Consider the following 23,144-nt stretch of genomic DNA (forward strand, 5'->3'; position numbering starts at 1 on the left):
GAATGAGAATTGTGTGATCCTAACTGAAGGAAGAAGGGGCTGAGGAGGTGGGGATTGAAATTCAGAGTAGAACCTGGATCCACTAGATTTCTACCCTATTTGTCCAGTCTAGAAAATTCTATTTTTCCAGCTTCCTGCCACATCTTAGCGGCAGTTTGGGAGAATGCCCCGGGTGATTCCGGGCTACCTCAAGAATTCAGCTCAGCCCATCCCTGTTCATCTCTATAGTATCCAAGCCTACTGAGCAGATAGGTTCCTTTGCGCATTACCTGAAGGAACCAGGAAGATAAAGGACAATTGATTATGTTCTAACTGTTTCCATCATACATCTGCAAGGAAAATATCTTTTGTGCATAATACTTCAGCCTGATAAGGACCTTGTGTGATCCCTTTGGTTATAGCAAGGTGCCACTCCTCAATAGGGTATCGCTGTTATGCTGCTCATGCTGGGCGCCATCTAAATATTTAGATGATTCCACTCCTAGGTTTGGAACAGGATCACCAGCTGGTGAAGATGGAGGTGAGAAGTCTCACCTGCTGCTGATCTACTCCCTTGAAAGATTCTTTGGAATTTTGAGACTAGAAATAATGGCCAGGATTTTGCCCGCTGCAACGTGTCTCCCCCCTGGCGGATGTGGCGAGTTATTTAAATCGCCATTCAGTTCAGGGGGACCGTAATATCCCGCCAAGCGGGAGGGGCGTAACATCCTGGCCTATATCATTTTTTTTAAAGAAATTGGATAAGTATGTGAAAATGAAGAAAAGGCAAGGAAGTGTTTTTAGTGACGATAGCTCCATTTGAAGAGTTAGCTCTAGTACAGGCAGGACTGGGCATAAGACTTCCTTTTTGTGCTGTTAATTCTATGGAAATGCTAATATTTCTGCTGTTAACGCTGCTCAAACTGGCAATTAAGCCATCTAATCCACCATACTTTAGCCCTGCACTGCTCCATGAATCAAAATGAAAACAAAATACTGCAGATGCTGGAAACCTGAAAGAAAAACAAAGTGCTGGAAAATGTCAGCAGGTCTGGCAGAATCTGTGGAGGGAAAAACAGAGTAAACCGTCGGAAGAGTCATTTGGCTCAAAACATTAGCTGTTTTTCTCTCCAGAGATGCTGCCAGATCGGCTAGGTTTCCCAGCACTTCCTGTGTTTATTTCATCCCCATCAATCGTTTGGGCTGGATTTTACACTCCCCACCCATGGGGGAGAATTTCCTCCCTGTCGGGTGGGCTGGTCGGGTGCGGGCGGGCACGGAGCCGATTGCCGCCCGCACGAAAGAGCTTTACAAATCTCCCTGAGGCAAGGAGCTGCCTCGTGGAGATTAGGTTCATATTTAAATTTTGAAATAAAGAGAGAGAAAAATTATTCAGACATGTCCCCTCATGTGACAGTGTCACATGAGCTGGGACATGTTTATGAAGTGAGCAAAATTTATTTAATTTAATAAAAACTTAATGAAACCTCACCCCATCCGTGGATGAGGTTTCATGAAAAATACAAAGGCCGCCTGGGCTCTTCGCCTGCCCGCTAACCTTAAGGTTGGACGGGCAGCCCCGTCAGCTGCCTAAATTAGTTCATTAATGGCCTTAACAGGCCTTTGACAGTTCGGCTCCGGTGCGCACCCGCCGAATGAAAGATCAGAATGATGCGCGGTGACGTCAGAACACATACCCGTCATCACCGTGCGTCATTTTACGCGTCGGCGTGCAGGGCCTGACTCTCCCTCCTCCCCTCGCCCGTACAGGGTGCGCTCAGCACTGGAAGGTGCGCGTCATGCTGGGCGGGCCTTAATTGGCCCACCCACGCAAAATGGCGGCACCCAGCCAATTGCGGGCGGCGATCGACTGCGCGCTCGCCCGTGCCCGCTCCCGCCCAACCCCACTGACGGGGAGAAAATCCTCCCCCAAGGTTTCATTGCAGCTGAATCATTTATGACCCAGCTGCAGTAAAAACGTCTTTGCATTGGTGCCTGTACAAATTTCTGCTGATCTTAGTTGAACCAGGTGGCGTTGGTCATGGATTAACCCACCAATTAGTGAAGTACCATAAATAAATATTGAACCTTTAATATTTACGTGATTTTGATTTATTTTTGTGAATACTTTTATTTTTTTATTTTCAGGAATCTGCTGATTCTAAGAAGAAGGCAAAACTTGTTGGAGAAACTGAAGAATCTATACCTCCTGATTACAGATTTACACAGCAAGCTGACCCTAAGGTCAATAGTAGCTCGAGGACCTTTTTACTTTCAAATTATATCTGAGCTAAGGCTCTTGCACAAGAATACATATCAGAAATTAAAGTGCACTTCCTTCACCATGATTTTCCATCTTTCAACATTAACGAATGGAAAATTCTGTGGGGCATTCTCAGCAGCTGTGGCTTTCTGCCCTATATGTGATCTCATAGCTTACCCCTTCTTTGTATGTACAGGACAGTACAGATGATCCAGCTGTGAACTCCTACAAAAAACAAACTTCATCCTTTTTTTAAAAACATGTATTATTTTCAACATCAAACATCTGTACAATGGTCTACTGCAAAGAAACACTTCCACAACTATGGTGCAGCAATTGAAATTAACTTGAAATTACAGGTTGCCTTGGTTCTAATGAGAATTATAAAGAGAAGCTACTGAATAGCTGCATTAAAACTAAAATCAGTACATAACAACAGCATCCTTTGATTTAATTTAGCGATTGTGATACAGTATAATCATGCCATGGGTGTTTCACTTTTTGATCAATAAGATTTACACTGATATGTGTGTAACACCTGCAGCCTTGCTTTAATAGTGCCAATGTATTGCATCATAATTATTCCATTGCTTTGTGTTCCTCTCCTTTCTAAATAACCCTGATAGGCCTTAGAAGAACTTTATAACAGTTTTCTCTTTGCAACAGGATAAAGGTAAAGTGACCCCTTCATCCACGCAGCCAGAAATAAAACCAAAGGTAATAGAGCAGCAGTCACTCGATTTTATTTTTGAAAGAATATTTGGTTTTCTCTAGCAAAACTGTCAAAGAGAATAGGAATATAAGAAAAGAAAAAAAGCTACTCGACCAAGCATATGTTATTTTAGGGCTCAATCTGATCGTTCTGCAGCAACTTTATACCCATACGCCACCCGTGTGCCTCATGCACAATCAGGGATCAAATTGATTTTGAATTCTTGGGAATGCATTCCTTAAGTCAATGATTCTTTATTATGTTAAGAGTGGTGTTGCAAGTATTAGGTAGGTAGCGTGCTCTGGTTTCTTCCAAGACTGAGGACTCCTGTCTGGGATGTGGAAAAAACTAAAGTGCTAAGTACATGTGGCCTGCTTCTTACTGTGCAAGGAAAGTATAAAAGTGCTTGGGACATGAGGAAAGTTAGGAATAAGAAAAGAATATTCAAACCAGAAACATCAACTCTTCTCTTACTTTCCAAAGTATTTTATCTTTGTTCCTCTAACTGCTAGATTTAAAAGGAATTGCAACTGTTGAATGGTTATGCAGTTTTGATTAATCTTTGTTTTCAAGTCATATTTGGAATTTTCTAGGTAAATTCAATACCATGTATACAGCTATACTAAGAGACAGTCTGTTATTAATAGTAGTCACAGATTTGCAGACAGACTTTATCTTGTCTCAGTAGCAATTTCCAATCCCAGTTGGCTTACGTAGCCTGCCAGAGTGAGGCTTTCCATCACTCTCGCGCACCCTAGCAACTGTCATGAAGTGACTTTGACAGAGGTCACCTGGAAAATTAAAGGCAGTTACCGCTGATGATATTGTTTTCTTAGTTTGCACAACAATATTGGGGGTTTGAGGCCTTTGTATAATGTTCTTGAAATGCCTTTGAGATGGTTTAACTGGATTTATTGTATTATCACAGAGTATGTCAGAAGGTGACGTCCTGGAGTCTCTGTCAGCAGACTTTGGCATCAGCTCTTCAGCTCCAATTTCAAAATGCTCAGCACCAACTTCTCACTCTGCAGCTCCGCCGTCTGTGCAGAAGCAGGTATGACTCCAATTTTAAACTGTTTACGTGAAAGCACTTGAAACATATGGAAAGTTAGGAAGGTGGAGTAGGTCTGAAATTATTCAAGCTACGTTATATATTTGGTTTTGCAATCTGATTGAATGTTGTGAATCAAACCACCCATTGCAGCTTCTGAAACATTTGCAGCTTTGTTCATTGCAAGCCCTCACAATACTGCCCCTCTTTGCACCATTGGAATTCTGACCTAATCTTTCTCATTGAGGAGCAAGAACCTTGCTTTGAACCTGTCACGCATATGAATCACCTCTGCTCCAACCCCTCCCAAACCCCAAGATGCTGGTGGAATCACTTGGATGTGTGGAGGTCTTGCCCCACTGTACCCAGCTTTGCCATTTTTCTGGCAGGTCCCTGCATCACTCAACTCCATTTCTTTAACCTTGCTTCCATTTGCTACCTCTTTCCCCATCCACTACATGTAAATATCGGTGATGGGAGCAGGGGACAGGATCAGCGTTCCTAGTTGCCTTTGCTCCCACCTTTACCTCTTACAGCTACTCTGCAGAACTGCTATTTAAAACCTGGTAATAGGTGCAGGATAGTGGCGATAAGGCATCCAAGTTCCTTAATGGAGAAAGCGGGCCCAGTACGGGATTTTGTCTCCTTTTGATTCCTTCTGTAAATTCCTCACCACCACTACTGGTGCTGTAATGGCATTTCCACCAGCATTTTATTCCCTGACTGTGATGGATGCCTTTTTACTGGTAGGAATCCTGGGTTCTCTACCTGGCAAATTTGATGATTGAGGGAAACAGATGTTTCAAAGTCTTGGAGCATTGGGCAGGAATGAGTCCATGAATTACTGCTACAAAGAGAAGAATCCTGTAGTATGTATTTTGGGGAGGCACGCTGTGGGATCTTCATTCCCTTTATCAAGATTAAATCCTAAAATTGTAATTGCAAACCTCGTAAAAGCAATTATTCAAATCCAGGAGTTCAAAACTATTGTCATTTGATTAATAACCTAAACTTTGAATAGAAAAGACACACAATATTTAGAATAACAGCAATAAGCATTACTTTTTCTTGTAATCCCAATCATGAAGTGTAAACCCAACCAGTAACTATCATTGTCCATGTTATAAACTACATTGAACTACAGTAAATCTCCAATAAAAACATTGAATTTATATAGTGCCTCTGATATAATAAAATGTTCCAAGGTGCTTCACAGGAACATTGTAAAACAACATATAGCACTAAGCCACATAAAATGGTATTAGGGCAGATGACCAAAAGCTTGGTTAAAGAGGTAGGTTTAAAGGAGTGTCTTAAAGGAGGAAACAGAGGTATAGAGGTAGGGACGCGTAGGAAGGGAATTCCGAGCTAAGGGCCAAGGCGTGGCCACCATTAAAGTCGGTATTCTCAAGAGGCCCAAATTAGACTTGTGCAGATGTTTCAGAGGGGTGGGGGGCTGGGGGTTAGTATTGAGATAGGGTGAGGCCATGAAAAGATTTGAGAACAAGGATAAGAGTTTTAAAATCAAGACTTTGCTTGACTGGGAGCCAACGTAAGTGAGCCAGCAAGGACAAGGGCAGCAGATGCATGGGAAAACCACCACCTGGAAGTTCCCCTCCAAGCCACTCACCATCCTGACTTGGAAGTATATCGTCATTCCTTCACTGTCACTGGGTCAAAATCCTGGAACTCCCTCCCTAACAACACTGTGGGTGTACCTACACCACGTGGACTGCAGTGGTTCAAGAAGGCAGCTCACCACATCCTTCTCAAGAGCAATTAGGGATGGGCAATAAATACTGGCCCAGCCAGTGAAGCCCACATCCCGTGAAAGAATTTAAAAAAGCATATGGGCGATAGGTGAACGGAACTTGATGCAAGTTTTTAGATAATTTTCAAAACTTTACATAGCCCAATAAGAGAAAGTAAAATCCCAATTTTCTTTCTTGCAAAGGCGCCTCTGAAAGCTTCAACAGCTGTCTCAGTCTCTGCGAATAAAAGTGATGCAAAGGTAAGTGAGGGAAAAAAAATGAGATGTGAAGTGTATGAATTCTGATCTAAAAATTATGAGTCTTTGAGATTTCAATTGCTTTCTGCAAAATGGCCAGCATAGATCAATACAGCATCAGTGTGTTCAATGTGCAGCTTTCTGCCATCTGACTCAAAAGGTTATGACTTTGAGCCCCACTACAGTCTTGAGCTCATCACCTGGGCTAACCTGGTGTTCTCTTTCAGATATGCCAATAAACAAAGGCCCAGTCTACCCTTTCAAATGGATGCAGCATTCCTGTGGCAATATGTAATAAGAGCTGAGGGTTCTCCTATGTCTTGACTCATGTTCCCATTAAGCTGCACGGGCGTGCAGCCTCGCAACTATCAGGAAGGTGCCACATAGGGAATAACTAGGCCACGAACAAACATCATTCCCTTAAAGATGCACACATGCATGGCTTTGCGTCAACCTTAAAGTTCAAGTAGCTGGCTGTGCCAGGAGATGGAAGTTGGAGGGAACATTGGCGTTGGCCTTATTATTTTCACATTCAACAACACCAGGAGTATGTTAAATGGTTATTCATTTGATTTGTGATCCTTGTAGAAGGGAGGGCAATGATAAGGTGCATTTTCAGCAAGAGAATCTGAGATGGACCCAAGATTGGGTTTCTAGAATATTATAAATTACAGTGGAAATGAGGGCAAGCATAGGTAAATGACAGAGTAATTATGTAATAATGTCTTCATCATTGATTATATTTCGACCTTCCAAGACACCTAAGCAATATAGGCTACTATCAAGCAGATGTGCTTTGCAGGAGTGGCTGGTCAAGACTGAAGTTGTCTCAGAAATGAGAATAGCTGACATGAAGATTTCATGTAATGTGTATCTGCAGGAATTTTAATTTTGTAGAGCAGTTTTGAACATTTTTTGTCACCATACATTGATGGCTGGGTCTCTACTTGGCCCTTCCCTTGGATTGGATGGGGTTACAAGGAGATTTGATAAACATACATTAAGATTTTAATACGGGGTTCCTTATGGCTATCCCAATATATGTGGTGTACGTGCTTGAGGATGAAAAGTAGGAGGGGCAGGAGACAGTCAGAGAAGGCAATGCCAAAGACAGCACCAGACAAGAGCCGGAGTCTCCCACAAGTACCCTTTCATCAGAATCACTCACTTCAGATACTCTTTCAGGCAGAAAATTTATGTATGTGTCCATACATAAACCCACAAAACTACATGAACTAACTAAAAACTCCCTCAAAGTGTCAACTACACTTTGCAGTCGCCAACAGTACATGCATTTTCCTAGGGTCTGTTACGTGTCTGCATTCTGTGGCAGGCTCATGTTTCATTTCGTTTCAGCAGCAAGAACATTCCCAGGATGACTCTTGGGTGACGAGGGAAACCTATTCCTTCCATAGTTGCTGACACCTCTGGGTAGAATCAGTATAGCTGCAGAAGAATTATACAATGCCACTCATTCAACTACCCAAGTATGCCTAGAACAAAGCACTCACATGCTTGACAGTTGATTCAGTGTGTGAATAGGCCTGGAAGAGGCCACCAGTACATCCCTAGCATAGTCTCCAGAATTGTGGTTGTGTACAGTGCCATCCCTGTTTTCGCCCTTTGGAAAAGTCAGTGGAAATCCCATAAACGAAAGGCAAACAATCCCTGGAACTCAAAGAGGCAGGTGGTATATTTTTGAAGAGGATACACTAGGGAAACTGGAAATACCAGCAAAGGAGTTGATTTAGGACATCTTCACAGATTCATTAGATACTTTTCAGATATCATCAACGGACATTTCTTAACTCCATTACCCCAATGTTGGAAATAATTATGGAAACTTGATGTAGTCGAATCAGAGAAAGAGAAAATGAAAACTGAATTTTCTTTCTTGCAAAGGCACCTCTGAAAGCACCAACAGCTGCCCCAATTTCTGTAGGTAAAAGTGATGCTAAAGTAAATGGGGGGGAGTGAGGATGGGGGTGGGAAGAATAAAATGTGAAATGTATGGCAGCTGCCAATGACAGCAAAGGAATTCCACAAACAAATTAATTGAGGACACCTTTATAGATCATCCGTTGAATATTTTTCAGAGATCTTCTCAGAGCAGTTCTTAATACCATTACCACAAACTGTGCTTTTCATTTTTAGTAATTTAGCAATAGCTTCTCATACTTTAGCCAAATCCAGACTGCAACAATTATCGTATCACACACTTCCGGAAGCAGACCTGACACTACTATGCTTCCAGCCTTTTATTCCAAATATCATCAGAATCCTGTTCTTTATCTGCACCGTGCTTCCCCACATGTGTGCCAAACACATCGATTCACAAAAAGCAGATTTTAAATTCACCAATTGTAGAAACTAAAGCCATAATTATTCTACTTCAGACTCTCAGGGTCAAAGTTCCCCTTCAGATGGAGTATGTTGGGAAATTGTCAGCTAACTGTGAGCAACAGTTGTTTTCAGTAACATTTGTCACTGCTGTCAAAATATATTTCCGCTAAGTTTTGACACAAATTGAAAAAATGTCTTTTATTTTTAAAGGATGAAGATCCATTTGACCTACTTGCAGGAACACTTCCATCAGAAGCACCGGACAATTCAGCTCCAAAATACACTGGTCCAGAAGTAAAAGTACAAATGAAATTTATCTCATGATACTTTCAGTTTTTAAATAATTATTATATAATTTGTTGATCTATTTCTTGGTAGAGCTAATATACATCTGGTCATATGAAAGTAATCTGTTGGTAACACTGTCCTTTTCCCAGCCCAACAATAACAGTAATTGTAACAGTAATGGCACCACTTGCTATTCTCAGCTCCTCCAGTTGTGAGCCTATTACATATTTTTTAAAATAAGCACATCTATTACTTTTCCTTGCACAAGATATGGTGAAGTAACTTCCCTGTGTCTCCTAGATCATCAATTCCATGCATTTATAGCTTCTTTAATATTGAAAAATATCTGAAGATACTTCAAGATATTTTTATCTGACATTGCTTGGTTTTCTCATTGAACCCACGTAGAGCTTTAAGACCTGAACCTAAAGACAATAACTGCCAGCAACAGAAAAAGTGATGTAGAACACCTGCCTCAACCAAAAACAAAAATAACTGGAAAAACTCAGCAGGTCTGACAGCATCTGTGGAGAGGAAGACAGAGTTAATGTATCGAGTCCATATGACTCTTCTTCAGAACTAAAGAGAAATAGAAATGTGGTGAAATTTAAGCTGTTTAAGGGGGGTGGGACAGGTGGAGCTGGATTGAGGGCCACTGATAGTTGGAGGCAAAGGAGAGTAGGAGAGAGCCAAAGATGTCATAGACAAAAAGACAAAGGGGTGTTGACGGTGGTGATATTAGCTAAGGAATGTGCTAATGGTGACATTAAGGGTAGAAAGCAGGACGAGCAAGTGACAGATGGCCCTAGTGGGGATGGGATGGGGGGGAAGGGATTGAAATAGGCCACAAGGTGGAGATAAAACAATGGATGGAAATAAATTTAAAAATAATAATAGAAATAGGTGGGAAAAGAAAAATATATTAAAAAAATATAATAATTATTAGAAAAGTGGGATGGGGTGGGTGAATGGAGGAGAGAATTCATGATCTGAAGTTGTTGAACTCAATGTTAAGTCCGGAAGGCTGTAAATTGCCTAATCAGCACTGATTACCTGCCAGATTGATGGGTGTGTAAATGAACCAATTTTCGTGGCAGATTATTTTGACTGTGTTCTTTTCATAATCACTCGACCTGTACACCCCCAATGCCTCTGACTGAGACATGAGACTGCTTTATGCGAGCTTGGCTTAAATAGCATGGGACTGCACATGAAGCACCCTCCAGGTCCTTTTTGTTGCTATTGAGGTCAACTGCTATGGCCTTTTATAGTCAGCTTTTTCAGAGCCTTGATTCACTTAACTCCAATTATTATTTTATTGAAATTATGTTACTGGATATTGAATCTCAGTATGTGAATTTTGGTCCTGAATAGTTTTATTTCTCATTTTCAGGAATCAGATGCTACTAAGAAGAAAGCTGAACGAGTGGGAGAAACTGAAGGATCTATACCGCCTGATTACAGATTTAAAGAGCAACCAGATCCTAAGGTTTGGTTAAAGAATCAATTTGAGTCAAGCCATTAATTGTTTCAATAAGTTTGTATTTCAAAACATATCCATGACTGAACATTGAGGAGAATTTCTACAATGGTCTAATGTAAAAAAAGACACTCATGTAATTTGTTGCAATAGTAGAAATGATGTTGATATTAAATCTTGCAAGGAATCGGACAGAATTAGAAAATAGAAATTGCCCAATAGTTGAACAGTGATGATTGCACATTTTGTTTGTTAATCCTGTTGTGTCATAACTAAATACCCTTGCAGTTCAACTTATTGCTCAATTGCCTTTCACATTGGCATCATGTGTTAGTATGGTATAGAATGCTGAAGTATTTAACTATATTTATGTTTTTGCTTTAACACCTGCTTTCAACTCCATATAACTCAAATAAAGTTTGTTTCTTGTATCAGGGTAAAGGTAAAGTGGCCTCTTCCTCCACTGGTCCAGGAGCAAAACCAAAGGTCACAGAGAAGGTAAAGCTGATCCTCTTTCTTGTAAAAGTATTTTGGTCCCTTCAGTGAAACTCTGCAGGACATCATTTGATATGTCAGTGACTCTCATGACATTTTATTAATGGCACTGGTTACAGCTGAATAAGCTCAGTGACACTGCTGGGATCAGCAATGAGGCTCCTGTTATTGCCCAAAATTCGAGGACCCCACACTCACAGAAACAAAAACCGTGAGTGTGTGTGACCTCCTTCTTAGTGTTGGGCAGGGGAATAAGAGAAATATAAATATACTTGGAACATAAGGAATGTTAGAAATGAAATGTATTTATCGAAACCTCATTCCCATCGATTCTCCCAACCCCAGGGGGAGAATTTTCTCCCTGTCTTGGTGGTTGGACGGGAGCAGACGGTGATCGGCTGCGCGCCGCCATTTTACGTGGGCAGACCAATTAAGGCCCACCCAGTGTGACGCACACCCAGAAGCGCTGTGCGCTCCCTGTGCGGGTGAGGGGAGTAGGCTGAGTCAGGGCCTGCGCTCTTTTGCGCATGTGCGTGAAAGAGCACAGAAATCTCCCCAAGGCACAGAGCTACCTCAGGGAAATTAGTTTCAATTTTAAATATTTTATTAAGAAAAAAAAAACATTTTTAAGACGTGTCTCCTCATGTAACATGCGTGCCTGCCGAACTGAGGATCAGAATGACGCGCAGTGATGTCGGGATGCACGCCCGATGTCACTGCGCGTCATTTTACAAGTCGGTGAGCAGGGCCTGCCCCCGCTCACCAACCTGAAGATTCTGCCCATTGACATATGAGAACCTAAAGTGAGGGAAGGAGAAAATGGAGAATTAATGGCAATTGCTGCTAATGAAGATTCTTATGTGCATTGAGATGGGTTAACTACATTTATTGTATTATTCGCTCAGAGTATGACAGAAGGTGACGTCCTGGAGTCTCTGTCAGCAGACTTTACCCACAGCTCTCAAGCTCCAATTTCAAAATGTTCAGCTCCAACTTCTCACTCTGCAGCTCCGCCGTCTATGCAGAAGCAGGTATGGCTTCAATCTTAAACTGTTAGAAACTGCAGGGGGAGAGGCTGCTCCTCCATTATCCAGCTGGGTGAGATAGCACTCATGTGATTCCATTTTTAATTATCCAGTCACAGCCAGAGAATCATTTGCAAATGGTTTCTCCACCATTATACCTGGAGCCCCCCAAAGACCGAATCTTGGCCCCCTCATATTTCTCATCTACATGCTGCCCCTCATTGAAAAACACAACATCAGGTTCCATGTGTATGCTGACAGTGCCCAGGTCTCCCTCACCGCTACTGCTTTCAATACTTCTACTGTCTCTGATTTGTCACACTGTTTGTCTGACATTCAGTACTGGATAGGCAGACATTTCCTCCATCTAAGTGTTGTGAAGACAAAAGCCAGTGCCTGCAGTCCACACCACAAACTCCTCCTCCCTGTCAACTATCTGAGTCTGAACCAGTATGTTCACAGCCTTGATGTTGTAATTGATCCCAAGATGACTTCCAACCACATCCGCTCCACCATCAAAAGTGTCCACTTCCACTTCACAACATCAACTGACTCTGCCCTTGCCTCAGCTCATCTACTGAAACCCTTATCCATGACTTTGTTATCTCTACAATTGACTATTTCAGTGTCTTCCTGGCTGACCTTTTGCCTTCCACTCGCCATAAATTTCAAACCATCCAAACCTCTCCTGGCCGTATCCTAATTTGCGCCAAGTCCATTTTGCCCGTTATCGCTGTGCTCACTGACATTGATTAGCTCAAGTCTGTCAATACCTCAATTTTAAATCTTGAGTCCCTCCATGGCCTGGCCCCTCCCTATTTCTGAAACCCCCTCCGCCTATACAATCCCCTGAAATCTGTGCTGCACCAAATCTTCTAGGCAATTGCTTTGCAAATCTTACTTGAGGGGCATGGGGGTGAGTTCTCCAGCGCATCTTTGGGGTATGCCCCCCACCCCAATATGACACCCTGGAGCTCGAAAGTTACAGCCCATTGTTTAAACCAGCATCTACCATGTCAACTCCCCTCTGGATCTTGTATGCTTCAACAAGATCACCTCCCGTTCTTCTGAACTCCACTCAGTATAGGCCCAACCTGCTCAACCTTTTGTCATAAGACAACCCCTTCAACCCAGGAATCAGCCAAGTGAACTTTCTCTGACCTGATCCAATGCAAGTATGTCCCTCCTTAAATAAGGAGATCAAAACTGTACACAGAGCTGTAGGTGTGATCTCACTAATGCTCTGTACAGCTGTAGCAAGGCGTCCCTACTTTTATAGTCCTTCCCGTTAGTAATAAAGGCCAACATTCCATTTGCTTTCCTAATTATTTGCTTTACCTGCGTGCTAACTTTGTGATTAATGTACAAGGACAGTCAGATCCCTTTATTCTTTAGCATTCTACAGCCTCTCTCTATTTAAATAGTAGGATATGGCTAGGCCAGCATTTTTTGCCCTTCCCAGTTGCCCTTGACAAAAGTGGTGATGAGCTACCTTCTAAAACTGCTGCAGTCCATGAGGTGTAGGTGCACCCACATTGCTGTTCAGAAGGGAGTTCCAGGATTTTGACCCAGCGACAGTGAAGGAATGACGATGTAGTTCCAAGCCAGGATGGTGCGTGACTTGGAGGGGAATTTGCAGAGACAGTGATATTCCCGTGAACTGCTGCCCTTGTCCTTCTAGAAGGTAGAGCTTGGAAACTGCTGTTGAGGGAGCCTTAGAAAGTTGCTGCAGTGCATCCTGTCAATGGTATGCATTGTTGTCAGTCTGCAGTGGTGGTGGAAGGAGTGAATGTTTAAGGTAATGGCTGGGGTGGTAATCAGACGGGCTGCTTTGTTTGGTTGGTGTCAAAATTTTTGAGTGTTGTTGGGGCCAAGATTGATTCTCTCTCATGTCATGTCATCCTCCTCTCCTTTAACTCTATAATCATCAGCCCTGTCAAAAAACCATTGACAATATCAGCTAACATTTAGATCAGGAGGAAAAGTTGGGTGATTAGCAGTTTATTGGGAATAATGTCGAGGGAGCAGGAAGTGGTTGCCATGGACAAGATGAGTTCAAAGAGGACATGAGGTCAAATAAGAGAGAAAGAAGAGAAAGATGGGAGTTCAGGGCTAGGGCAAGGAGGAGCTTTCGAGGAAAATTGGTCCGGTGGGTTAGTGGAGGGTTGGGGGTGGGTGGTGGAGGACAGAGGCAGCTGATTAGATTGTTTCAATCTTAGTGACAAAGTAGTCCATGAGCTTTTTTCACTTGTTGTTAGAGGTGAGGGCAGAGGAGAAGGGGAGAGGGATTTAAGAAGACATTTTGCAGTGGAGAAAGGAACCAGCGGTTACCTTTGCATTCCAAGATGATCCTGGAATAGTGGGCAGTTTCAGCAGGCGACAGCAGGACTGATGGTGTTTTATGTGGTTTTCCCAGATCTGGTGGAGGATGGCTAAATCAGTTGTGTGCCATATCCCTTTGGATTTGCACCCCTTGGGCTTAAGAGAGTGAAGATGAGGGCCATAGCAGGGGGTATGGCCAGGGGGAAAGTGAGCAACTAGGGTATCAAATGTGGAGGTGATGGCGCGGCGGGCAAATCAGTAGCTGAAGAAATGTGACGAACTGAGGGCAAAAGGCCACACAGTTGGGGATTTTGAAAGTGCAATTGTGAGTGAAATTAGGGATAGTTTTTTTTCCAGGTAAAATACCGAAGGATGTACAGTTGGGGTGTGGAAGGGGGATTTGGGTGGTGAGTGATACAAGGAAATGATCGGAGGTGGTCTTATCTGTAATTCCGAATGATCACACAACATGAGGTGACAAGGGGGTGGCCGTGAATTTGGGTTGGGGAGAGATTTAGGGAGGATAAGAGGGCAGTGAAATCAGAGGAGAAAGAACATGAAAAGTTGGGATAGGGATTGAAATCGCAGAGAATAAGGACTCGGGCAGGAATTTCCTGTCGGCGAGCAGGGGGTGGGGCCCGCTTGCTGATGCGTAAAATGACGCTCGGTGACGTCGGGCGGAACTCCTGACATCACCACGCCCCATTTAAATTTTCAGGTAGACGGGGGCTCAGCAAAATCAGCTGTGCGCCCGCCGACCTGTCAATGGCCAATTGAGGCCATTGTCAGAGTCATTGAAGCAATTAATGGACCTGAGGTTGGTGGGCAGGCCAGGAGCCCAGGTGGGAATTAGAGAAAGCGTGAAACCTCATCCACGGGCGGGATGAGGTTTCATGTTGGTTTTTAAAAATTTAATTCAAGTTTTTAAAAAAGTTATGGACATGTCCCAACTCATGTGACAGTGTCATATGAGGGGACATGTCAGGGAATTTTTTTTTTCTATATTTAATATTTTTTACAGTAGAGGCGATCTCCCTGAGGCAGCACTTAGCCTCAGGGAGATGAGTGCGCTCTTTTGTGCGCGTGCGCGAAAGAGCGCATTCCCAGGTTTAGGGATTCCACCCCCCCCGCTCCTGCACAGGGAAGCGCTCCCATGCAGATGTCACGCTGGGTGGGCCTTAATTGACCCGCCCAGCCACATAAAATGGCAGCGCACCCCCGATCGGGGGGCGACGATCGGAGGCCTGCCTCTGCGCACCCACACTCCAACTTCCCCTCTGACAGGGGGAAAATCCTGCCCCTCGTTTGGTGCAAACGCTGACGGAGAAAAGCGGTGAAGATATCTCAGTGAGAACATTTTTATCAGACATGGTTGACATCTTATCCTGTTGAACAATATGATAAAGGATCAAGTTTCACATTTCATTTAAGGTTACAATTGAATTAAATGTTACTTTTAAAATCTGAAAAGAAGTATTGGAAATTGTTTTTGGAACTTGCCCAGAAAGAGTGAAAATTGAATGTTTTTTTTCTATCTTGCAAAAGGCACCTCTGAAAGCTTCAACAGTTGCCCCAGTTTCTGCGGGCAAAAGTGACACAAAGGTAAGTGACAAGGGAGAGTAAAATGTGAAATACATGAATTCTGCTCACAGCAGAAACAGAGCTGTCAAATTATATGTCTTTGAGATTTCAGTTGCCTTCTGCAAAATGATGACAATATCCAGGCTTGGGCTGACAGGTGTCAAGTGACATTCGCACCGCACAAGTACCAGGCAATGACCATCTCCAACAAGAGAGAATCTAATCATCGCCCCTTGACATTCAATGGCATTACCATCGCTGAATCCCCTACTATCAACATCCTGGGGATTATCATTGACCAGAAACTGTATTGGACTAGCCATATAAATACTATGGCTACAAGAGCAGGTCAGAGGCTAGGAATCATGCGATGAACAACTCGCCTCCTGACTCCCTAAAGCCTGTCCACAAGGCACAAGTCAGGAGTGTGATGGAACACTCCCCACTTACCTGGATGAGTGCAGCTCCAACAACACTCAAGAAGCTCGACACCATCCAGGACAAAGCAGCCCCCTTGATTGGCACTCCATCCACAAACATTTACGCCCTCCACCACCGATGCACAGTAGCAGCAGTGTGTACCATCCACAAGATGCACTGCAGGAATTCACCAGGGCTCCTTCAACAGCACCTTCCAAACCTATGACCACTACCATCTAGAAGGACAAGGGTAGCAGATAGATGGGAACACCGCAACCTGGAGGTTCCCCTCCAAACCACTCACCATCCTGACTTAGAAATATATCGCTGTTCCTTCACTGTCGCTGGGTCAAAATCCTGGAATTCTCTTCCTAACAGCACTGTGGGTGTATCTACACCACATGGGCTACAGCGGTTCAAGAAGGCAGCTCGCCACCACCTTCTCAAGGGCAATTAGGGATGGGCAATAAAATGCTGTCCCAGCCAGCGACTCCCACATCCCCTGAACGAATAAAAAAAAATGATGGCCAGCATAGATCAGTACAGCATCAGCGTGTTCAATGTGCAGCTTTCTGCCATCTGAGTCAAAAGGTTATAACTTTGAGCCCCACTACAGTCTTGAGCTCATCACCTGGGCTAATCTGGCGTTGTCTTTCATATGACAATAAACAAGGGCCCTATTTGCCCATGGCACTACATATAAGAGCAGGGGCTTCTCCTGTGTCTTGGCCAATGTTCCTATTAAGCTGCGCAGGTGTACAGCTGCTCAACAATTGAGAAGGCACCGCACAGGGAACAAGCAGGCTGCGCATAAGCAATATTCCCTTTAAGATGCATATATCCTTCACTGCACATCAATCTTAAAGAGACCACCCAGTACAAATAGCCGGCTGCTATTTAGTGGAGGGAGTGAATGATTAAGTTGTTGGATCACAGAATCACACAGTATAGAAGAGGCCCTTCGGCCCATCGAGTCTGCACCAACACGTGAGAAACACCTGGCCTACCTACCTAATCCCATTTACCAGCACTTGGCCCATAGCCTTGAATGTTGTGATGTACCAAGTGCTCATCCAGGTACTTTTTAAAGGATGTGAGGCAACCCGCCTCCACCACCCTCCCAGGCAGTGCATTCCAGACCGTCACCACCTTCTGGGTAAAAAAGTTTTTCCTCACATCCCCCCTAAACCTCCTGCCCTCACCTTGAACTTGTGTCCCCTATTGACTGACCCTTCAACTAAGGGGAACAGCTGCTCCCTATCCACCCTGTCCATGCCCCTCATAATCTTGTACACCTCGATCAGGTCGCCCCTCAGTCTTCTCTGCTCCAATGAAAACAACCCAAGTCTATCCAACCTCTCTTCATAACTTAAATGTTTCACCCCAGGCAACATCCTGATGAATCTCCTCTGTACTCCCTCCAGTGCAATTATATCCTTCCTATAATGTGGCAACCAGAACTACACACAGTACACCAGCTGTGACCTCACCAAAGTTCTATGCAACTCCAACATGACCTCCCTACTTTTGTAATCTATGCCTTGATTGATAATGGCAAGTGTCACAATTGCCTTTTTCACCACCCCACTAACATGCTCTTCCGCCTGCAGAGATCTATGGACACACATGCCAAGGTCCCTTTGTCCCTCAGAACTTCCTAGTGTCATGCCGTTCATTGAATACTTCCTTGTCAAATTACTCCTTCCAAAGTGTATCACCTCACACTTTTCAGGGTTAAATTCCATCTGCCACTTATCTGCCCATTTGACCATCACCTCTATATTTTCCTGTAGCCCAAGACACTCAACCTCTCTGTTAACCACCCGGCCAATCTTTGTGTCATCCGCTTGGGGCGTGAATCAGGCAGACTGTTTTGTCTTGGATGGTGTTGAGCTTCTTGAGTGTTGTGGGAGCTGTACTCATCCAGGCAAGTGGAGAATATTCCATCACACTCCTGACTTGTGGCTTGTGGAAAAGTTTTGGGGAGTCAGGAGGAGAGTTAGCCATTGCAGAATTCCCAACCTCTGACCTGCTCTTGTAGCCACAGTATTTATATGGCTAGTCCAGTTCAATTTCTGGTCAATGGTAGCTCCAGGATGTTGATAGTAGGGGAGCTAGTGGTGGTAAGGCATGTCAAGGGGAGATGGTTAGATTCTCACTTGTTGGAGATGGTCATTGCCTGGTACTTGTGTGCTGCGAATGATACCTGCCACCAATCAGCCCAAGCCTGAATGTTGTTCAGGTCTTGCTGCATGCAGGTAAGGACTGTTTCAGTACTGGAGAGATTGCAAATGATACTGAACACCACAAGGCAACATTTGACTGAATGTGGTATTAAGGAGCCCTAGCAAAAGTGAAGTCAGTGGGATTCAAGGGGAAAACCTAGCCATACCCAGCTAGAAGGAAGATGGTTCTGGTTGTTGGTTACCAATCAGCTCCAGGGCATCACTGCATGAGTTCCTCAGAGTAGTGTCCTAGGCCCAACCGTCTTCAGCTGCTTCATCAATGACCTTCCTTCCATTTAAAGGTCAAAAATGGGAATGTTTGCTGATGTTTGCAGTGCTCAATACCATTCACAATTTTTCAGATACTGAAGCAGTTGTGCGCACATGCAGCAAGACCTAGACAATATTCAGGCTTGGCTGCAAGGTGGCAAGTAACATTTGTGCCACACAAGTGCCAAGCAATGACCATCTCCAATCAGAGAATCTAAGCGTCACCCCTTGACATTCAACAGCATTACCATCACTGAACCCCCACTATCAACATCCTGGGGGTTACCATTGACCAGAAACTGAACTGGACTAGCCATATAAATACTGTGGCTACAAGAGCAGGTCAGAGGCTGGGAATTCTGCAGTGAGTAACTTACCTCCTGATTCCCCAAAGCCTGTCTATCATCTACAAAGCACAAGTCAGGAGTGTGATAGCTCCACTTGCCTGGACGAGTGCAGAATGTCATTAACTGTATGTCAGTATATTTGGGTGATGCATACTATAGCTGAATAGCATGAGTTATATAGAACCATAAAACTATAGAAAAGTTATGGTGCAGAAAGAGGTCATTCAGCCCATTGTGTCTGCGCCGGCCAAAAAGCGAAAAAAGAAACTAGCCGCTCATTTTAATACCACTTTCACCTGGTCCATAGCCTTGCAGGTTACAGCAGTTCAAATGCAGATTCAGGTACATTTTAAATGTGTTGAGTGTTTCAGCCTCAACCACCGATTTAGATAGTGAATTCCAGACACCCACCACCCTCTGGGTAAAAATGTTTTTCCTCATGTCCCCTCTAACCCTTCTACCATTCACCTTAAATCTGTGCTCTCTGGTAATTGACCCCTCTGCTTGGGGAAACAAATCTTTCCTGTTTACCCTATCTATGCCCCTCATAATTTTGTACACCTCAATTCAGTCACCCCTTATCCTGCTCTGTTCTAAGGAAAACAACTCCAGCCTGTCCAATCTCTCCTCATAGCTGCAATTTTCAAGCCCTGGAAATATTCTTGTAAATCTCCTCTGCACTCTCTCCAAAGCAGTTATGTCCTTCCTGTAATGTGGTGACCAGAACTGTACACAGAATTCCAGCTGTGGCCTAACCAGCACTTTATACAGTTCCATCATTACATCCCTGCTTTTGTGTTCAATACCTTGCCCAATAAAGGAAAGCATTCAAAACAAAAACAAAAATAGCTGGAAAATAAAGGAAAGCATTCCATATGCTCTCTTTACCACCTTGACCACCTGTCCTGCCAACTTAAAGGACCTGAGGACATGCACTCCAAGGTCTCTCACTTCCTCAACCCCTCTCAATAACTCAATATAAAGGCAGGGAGAGGTGTGGCTGCTTCTATGGTGTGTGTATGGATGAGGTGTACTGTCAGAATATTAAGAATGAGCCCTAAGTGTCAGGGTGTGCTGCTGGACTACTGATAGTGTTGTGGTGCATTGAACAGTATGGGAGATGCGTGGTGTGGTGTGTCTAATATGTGAAATGCAGAATCATGCACTCACTTTGACCATCCGAGTGAGATCATTAAACTTTTCTGGCACTGCTGCCATGTCTGTGATGCTACACTCTGGGCATTGACTACCCTCATCACATGCTCCTACTCTCTGATCAAAGTCAGTCAATCAGTTCTTGCCCTCTGCCAGAAAAATTGTCTTCCTCCTGCCTTCATCTCTCTTGACAGAGTGCATTAAGGCAGCAGCACTAAATCTAGGAGCCCTCTTGCTTCCTTGCAGTGACATGGCTTCTCTTTAAGTGTCCACATCCAATTACCCAGCAGCCTGCAGTGCCTTGCTGCAAATTCATTTTTAGAGAAACTGTGCCTTTTAAATAAGGGAGGCTACGTGGAACATGTGCTTTCTGCTAAATGTGTCTTCTACTCTTCCCTCCACCACTGAGTGTGCGCTCTGAATGCCTGCACAGAAATAGACGTGGGGACAGCGAGGGGGATGGGGAGTTTCATGTGTCCACTCTTTGACAAGGCCATTAAACAAATGAGATGGGTGGATGATCTTCTTTGTCTCACCCATTCTTTTCCAACAGGATTGGGCTTGACAGGAGTGACAGCAACCACAGTTGACAATCAGGGCGATTGAATTTTGCACCCATTATTTTACACTTTAGCCAGATTCAGATTGCAAGGATAACCCCATCACACACTTCCAGAGCAGACCTGATAATGTACAGTGCTTCCAACCTTTTATTCCAGATATCATCAAAACCCTTTGTTCTTTATCTGCACCGTGCTTCCCCACATGTATGTCAGACACACTGGGCAGAATCTTCGGCTCGGTGAGGGGGTAAGATGATGTGCAGCGATGTCAGGCGTGCGTCTCGACGTCACTGCGCGTCATTCAGGTTTTCAGTTCGGCGGGCGCCCACCCGAGTCAGCTGCGCACCCACCAAACTACCAAAGGCCTGTTGAGGCCAGTTAACTATCAATTAAAACAACAAACTGAGCTGCCCATCCAAATTAATTTCTGAGGCAGCTCTGTGCCTCAGGGAGATTTCTGTGCTCTGTCACGCACATGCGCGAAAGAGCGCAGGCCCCGACTCAGGTAACCACCACCCCCCCCACCGACCCGCACAGGGAGCGCTCAGCGCTTCCAGGCGTGCATCACTCTGGGCGGGCCTTAATTGGCCCACCCACGTAAAATGGCGGCGCCCAGCCGATCGCAGGTGGTGATCGGCTGCGCGCACGTCCACGCCTGCTCCTGCACAACCCTCCCCGACGGCGAGAAAATTCTCCCCATTAATTCACAAACACAGATTTCAAGTTCACCAAGTGATTGTAGAGACTAAGGTTATAATTACTCCCAGGGTCAATCAGTTAATTGTGAGCAGCAGTTGCTTCAGTTGTTATCAGCACCATTTTCACCTCTGTCAGATGTTTCCTTGATGTTTGTTACAAAGTTTAAAGATGTTTGTTCTTTTTAAAGGGTGAAGATCCATTTGACCTACTTGCAGGAACGCTTCCATCAGAAGCACCGGACAATTCGGCTCCAAAATACACTGGTCCTGCAGTGAAGGTATAAGTGAAAATTGCCTCCTGATATTTTCAATCTTTGAATAATTAACTTAGTAAAGCTTGTATGCATTTGTACGCTAATATCGGTCTGTTGGTAACACTGTCCTTCCCCTAGCCCAACAACAACAATTTGCATTGAGATAGTGCACTTAATAGAGTAAAACATCTTAAGGTGTTTGAGAGCGACATTATCGAACAAAATTTGACACAGAATCTCATAAGGAAACTTTAAGACAGGTGACCAAAAGCTTAACTAAGGAGAAAGATATTAAAGAGAGAGATTCTAATGAGAACTTTATGGCAGAATGGAGAGATTGAGATTTTGAGAAGCTTAGAGAGCAAATTCCAGAGCTTTTATTAGCCTTTTACAGGCAGCTTTTTCAATGCCTTAAATAATTTCCTAAATGTTCACTTGATTCACTTAACTCCAATTATCATCCATTGAAGCACAGTATGTGGACATTAAATCTCAACATTTGTGAATATTGGCTTTGAATAGTTTTATTTCTCACATTTCAGGAATCAGATGTTACTAAGAAGAAAGCTGAACGAGTGGGAGAAACTGAAGGATCTATACCACCTGATTACAGATTTAAAGAGCAGCCTGATCCTAAGGTTTGATTCAAGAATCAATTTGAAGCAAGCCAATAACTTTTATATTTTCAAGAAATATCTGCAGTGAGCCTTGAGAAAGATGTCTAAACTGGCCTTTCTAAATGTCATTTTAACTTTATTTATCTTGCTGCTTTAACAGCTGCTTTCAATTTTATACAATTCTGATGCCCCTAATAAAAATCTGATAACATATTGTTTCTTGTAACAGGATAAAGGTAAAGTGCCCCCTTCATCCACTGGTCCAGGAGCAAAACCAAAGGTCACGGAGAAGGTAAAACTGAAGTTTCTTTCTTGTAAGAACATTTGGTTCCCTACAAAGACATTCTTCAGGACACCATCCCCATAAGTCAGTGATCTTTATGACCTTATTGTATTAATGATAGTGGTGGGAGTTTGTTGAAGGATATCACTTCATTCAATGCCAGGGCTGGGATCAGCAGTCATACTCTAGCTAATGCCCAAGATTGGAGGACCCACAAACAAAAATGGTGAAAGTGTCTGATCTTCCTCACAGTGTTGGGTAGGAGGATAAGGGATATATAAAAATAAGTGGAACACAAGGAACATTACAGAAGTGAAAAGGACATTTGCTTGTTTGAAACCTTGCTCCCATCACTTCTCCAAACCTCCAGAGCATTTTCTTGCTCTTTGTTTTATGATCAGAGGGAGAAAAAAAACTGAAAATATTAAAGGATCAGTACATTTTTTTTAATAAGCTCCAGTTTCTAGATTATGCATATTTAATGATAAAGCATGGTTACATTTAGAGAAAATGACATCCCATTATTTCTCTTTCGTACAGATGCACTAAGTTACTGACTATAATTATTATATATTTGCACATTGGCTCTCTGTGGTTTCCGATGTCAGTGGTGATGATTTGTGGGAACATGGGGCAGGACTTTTAGGTCGGTGTGCGGGCACGATTGGTGGGCCCAGGAGCGGCGATGGAACAGATGGCCACCCACGATCGGACCCCGACCGCGATTTCATGCTGGCTGGCCAATTAACAGCCATCACTATTGAC

At 43.6% G+C, this 23,144-nt stretch overlaps 1 protein-coding gene across 8 annotated transcripts in view; it reads left to right on the forward strand.

Annotated features, from left to right (window-relative positions):
• cast (calpastatin) overlaps nucleotides 1–23,144 on the forward strand; it is a 247,581-nt gene that overhangs the window by 136,819 nt on the left and 87,618 nt on the right. For all 8 annotated transcript variants that reach the window (XM_078565537.1, XM_078565609.1, XM_078565567.1 and 5 more), the window contains 12 exons: nucleotides 2,128–2,223; nucleotides 2,909–2,959; nucleotides 3,883–4,008; nucleotides 5,960–6,016; nucleotides 8,567–8,656; nucleotides 10,038–10,133; nucleotides 10,560–10,622; nucleotides 11,525–11,650; nucleotides 15,512–15,568; nucleotides 21,414–21,503; nucleotides 22,022–22,117; nucleotides 22,326–22,388. In XM_078565537.1, coding sequence (XP_078421663.1) covers nucleotides 2,128–2,223; nucleotides 2,909–2,959; nucleotides 3,883–4,008; nucleotides 5,960–6,016; nucleotides 8,567–8,656; nucleotides 10,038–10,133; nucleotides 10,560–10,622; nucleotides 11,525–11,650; nucleotides 15,512–15,568; nucleotides 21,414–21,503; nucleotides 22,022–22,117; nucleotides 22,326–22,388 — 1,011 coding nt within the window. The remainder of the gene's footprint in view (nucleotides 1–2,127; nucleotides 2,224–2,908; nucleotides 2,960–3,882; nucleotides 4,009–5,959; nucleotides 6,017–8,566; nucleotides 8,657–10,037; nucleotides 10,134–10,559; nucleotides 10,623–11,524; nucleotides 11,651–15,511; nucleotides 15,569–21,413; nucleotides 21,504–22,021; nucleotides 22,118–22,325; nucleotides 22,389–23,144) is intronic.

The sequence above is a fragment of the Cetorhinus maximus genome, chromosome 2 (assembly GCF_964194155.1).
Source record: "Cetorhinus maximus chromosome 2, sCetMax3.hap1.1, whole genome shotgun sequence".
NCBI classification, from domain to species: Eukaryota; Metazoa; Chordata; class Chondrichthyes; order Lamniformes; family Cetorhinidae; genus Cetorhinus; species Cetorhinus maximus.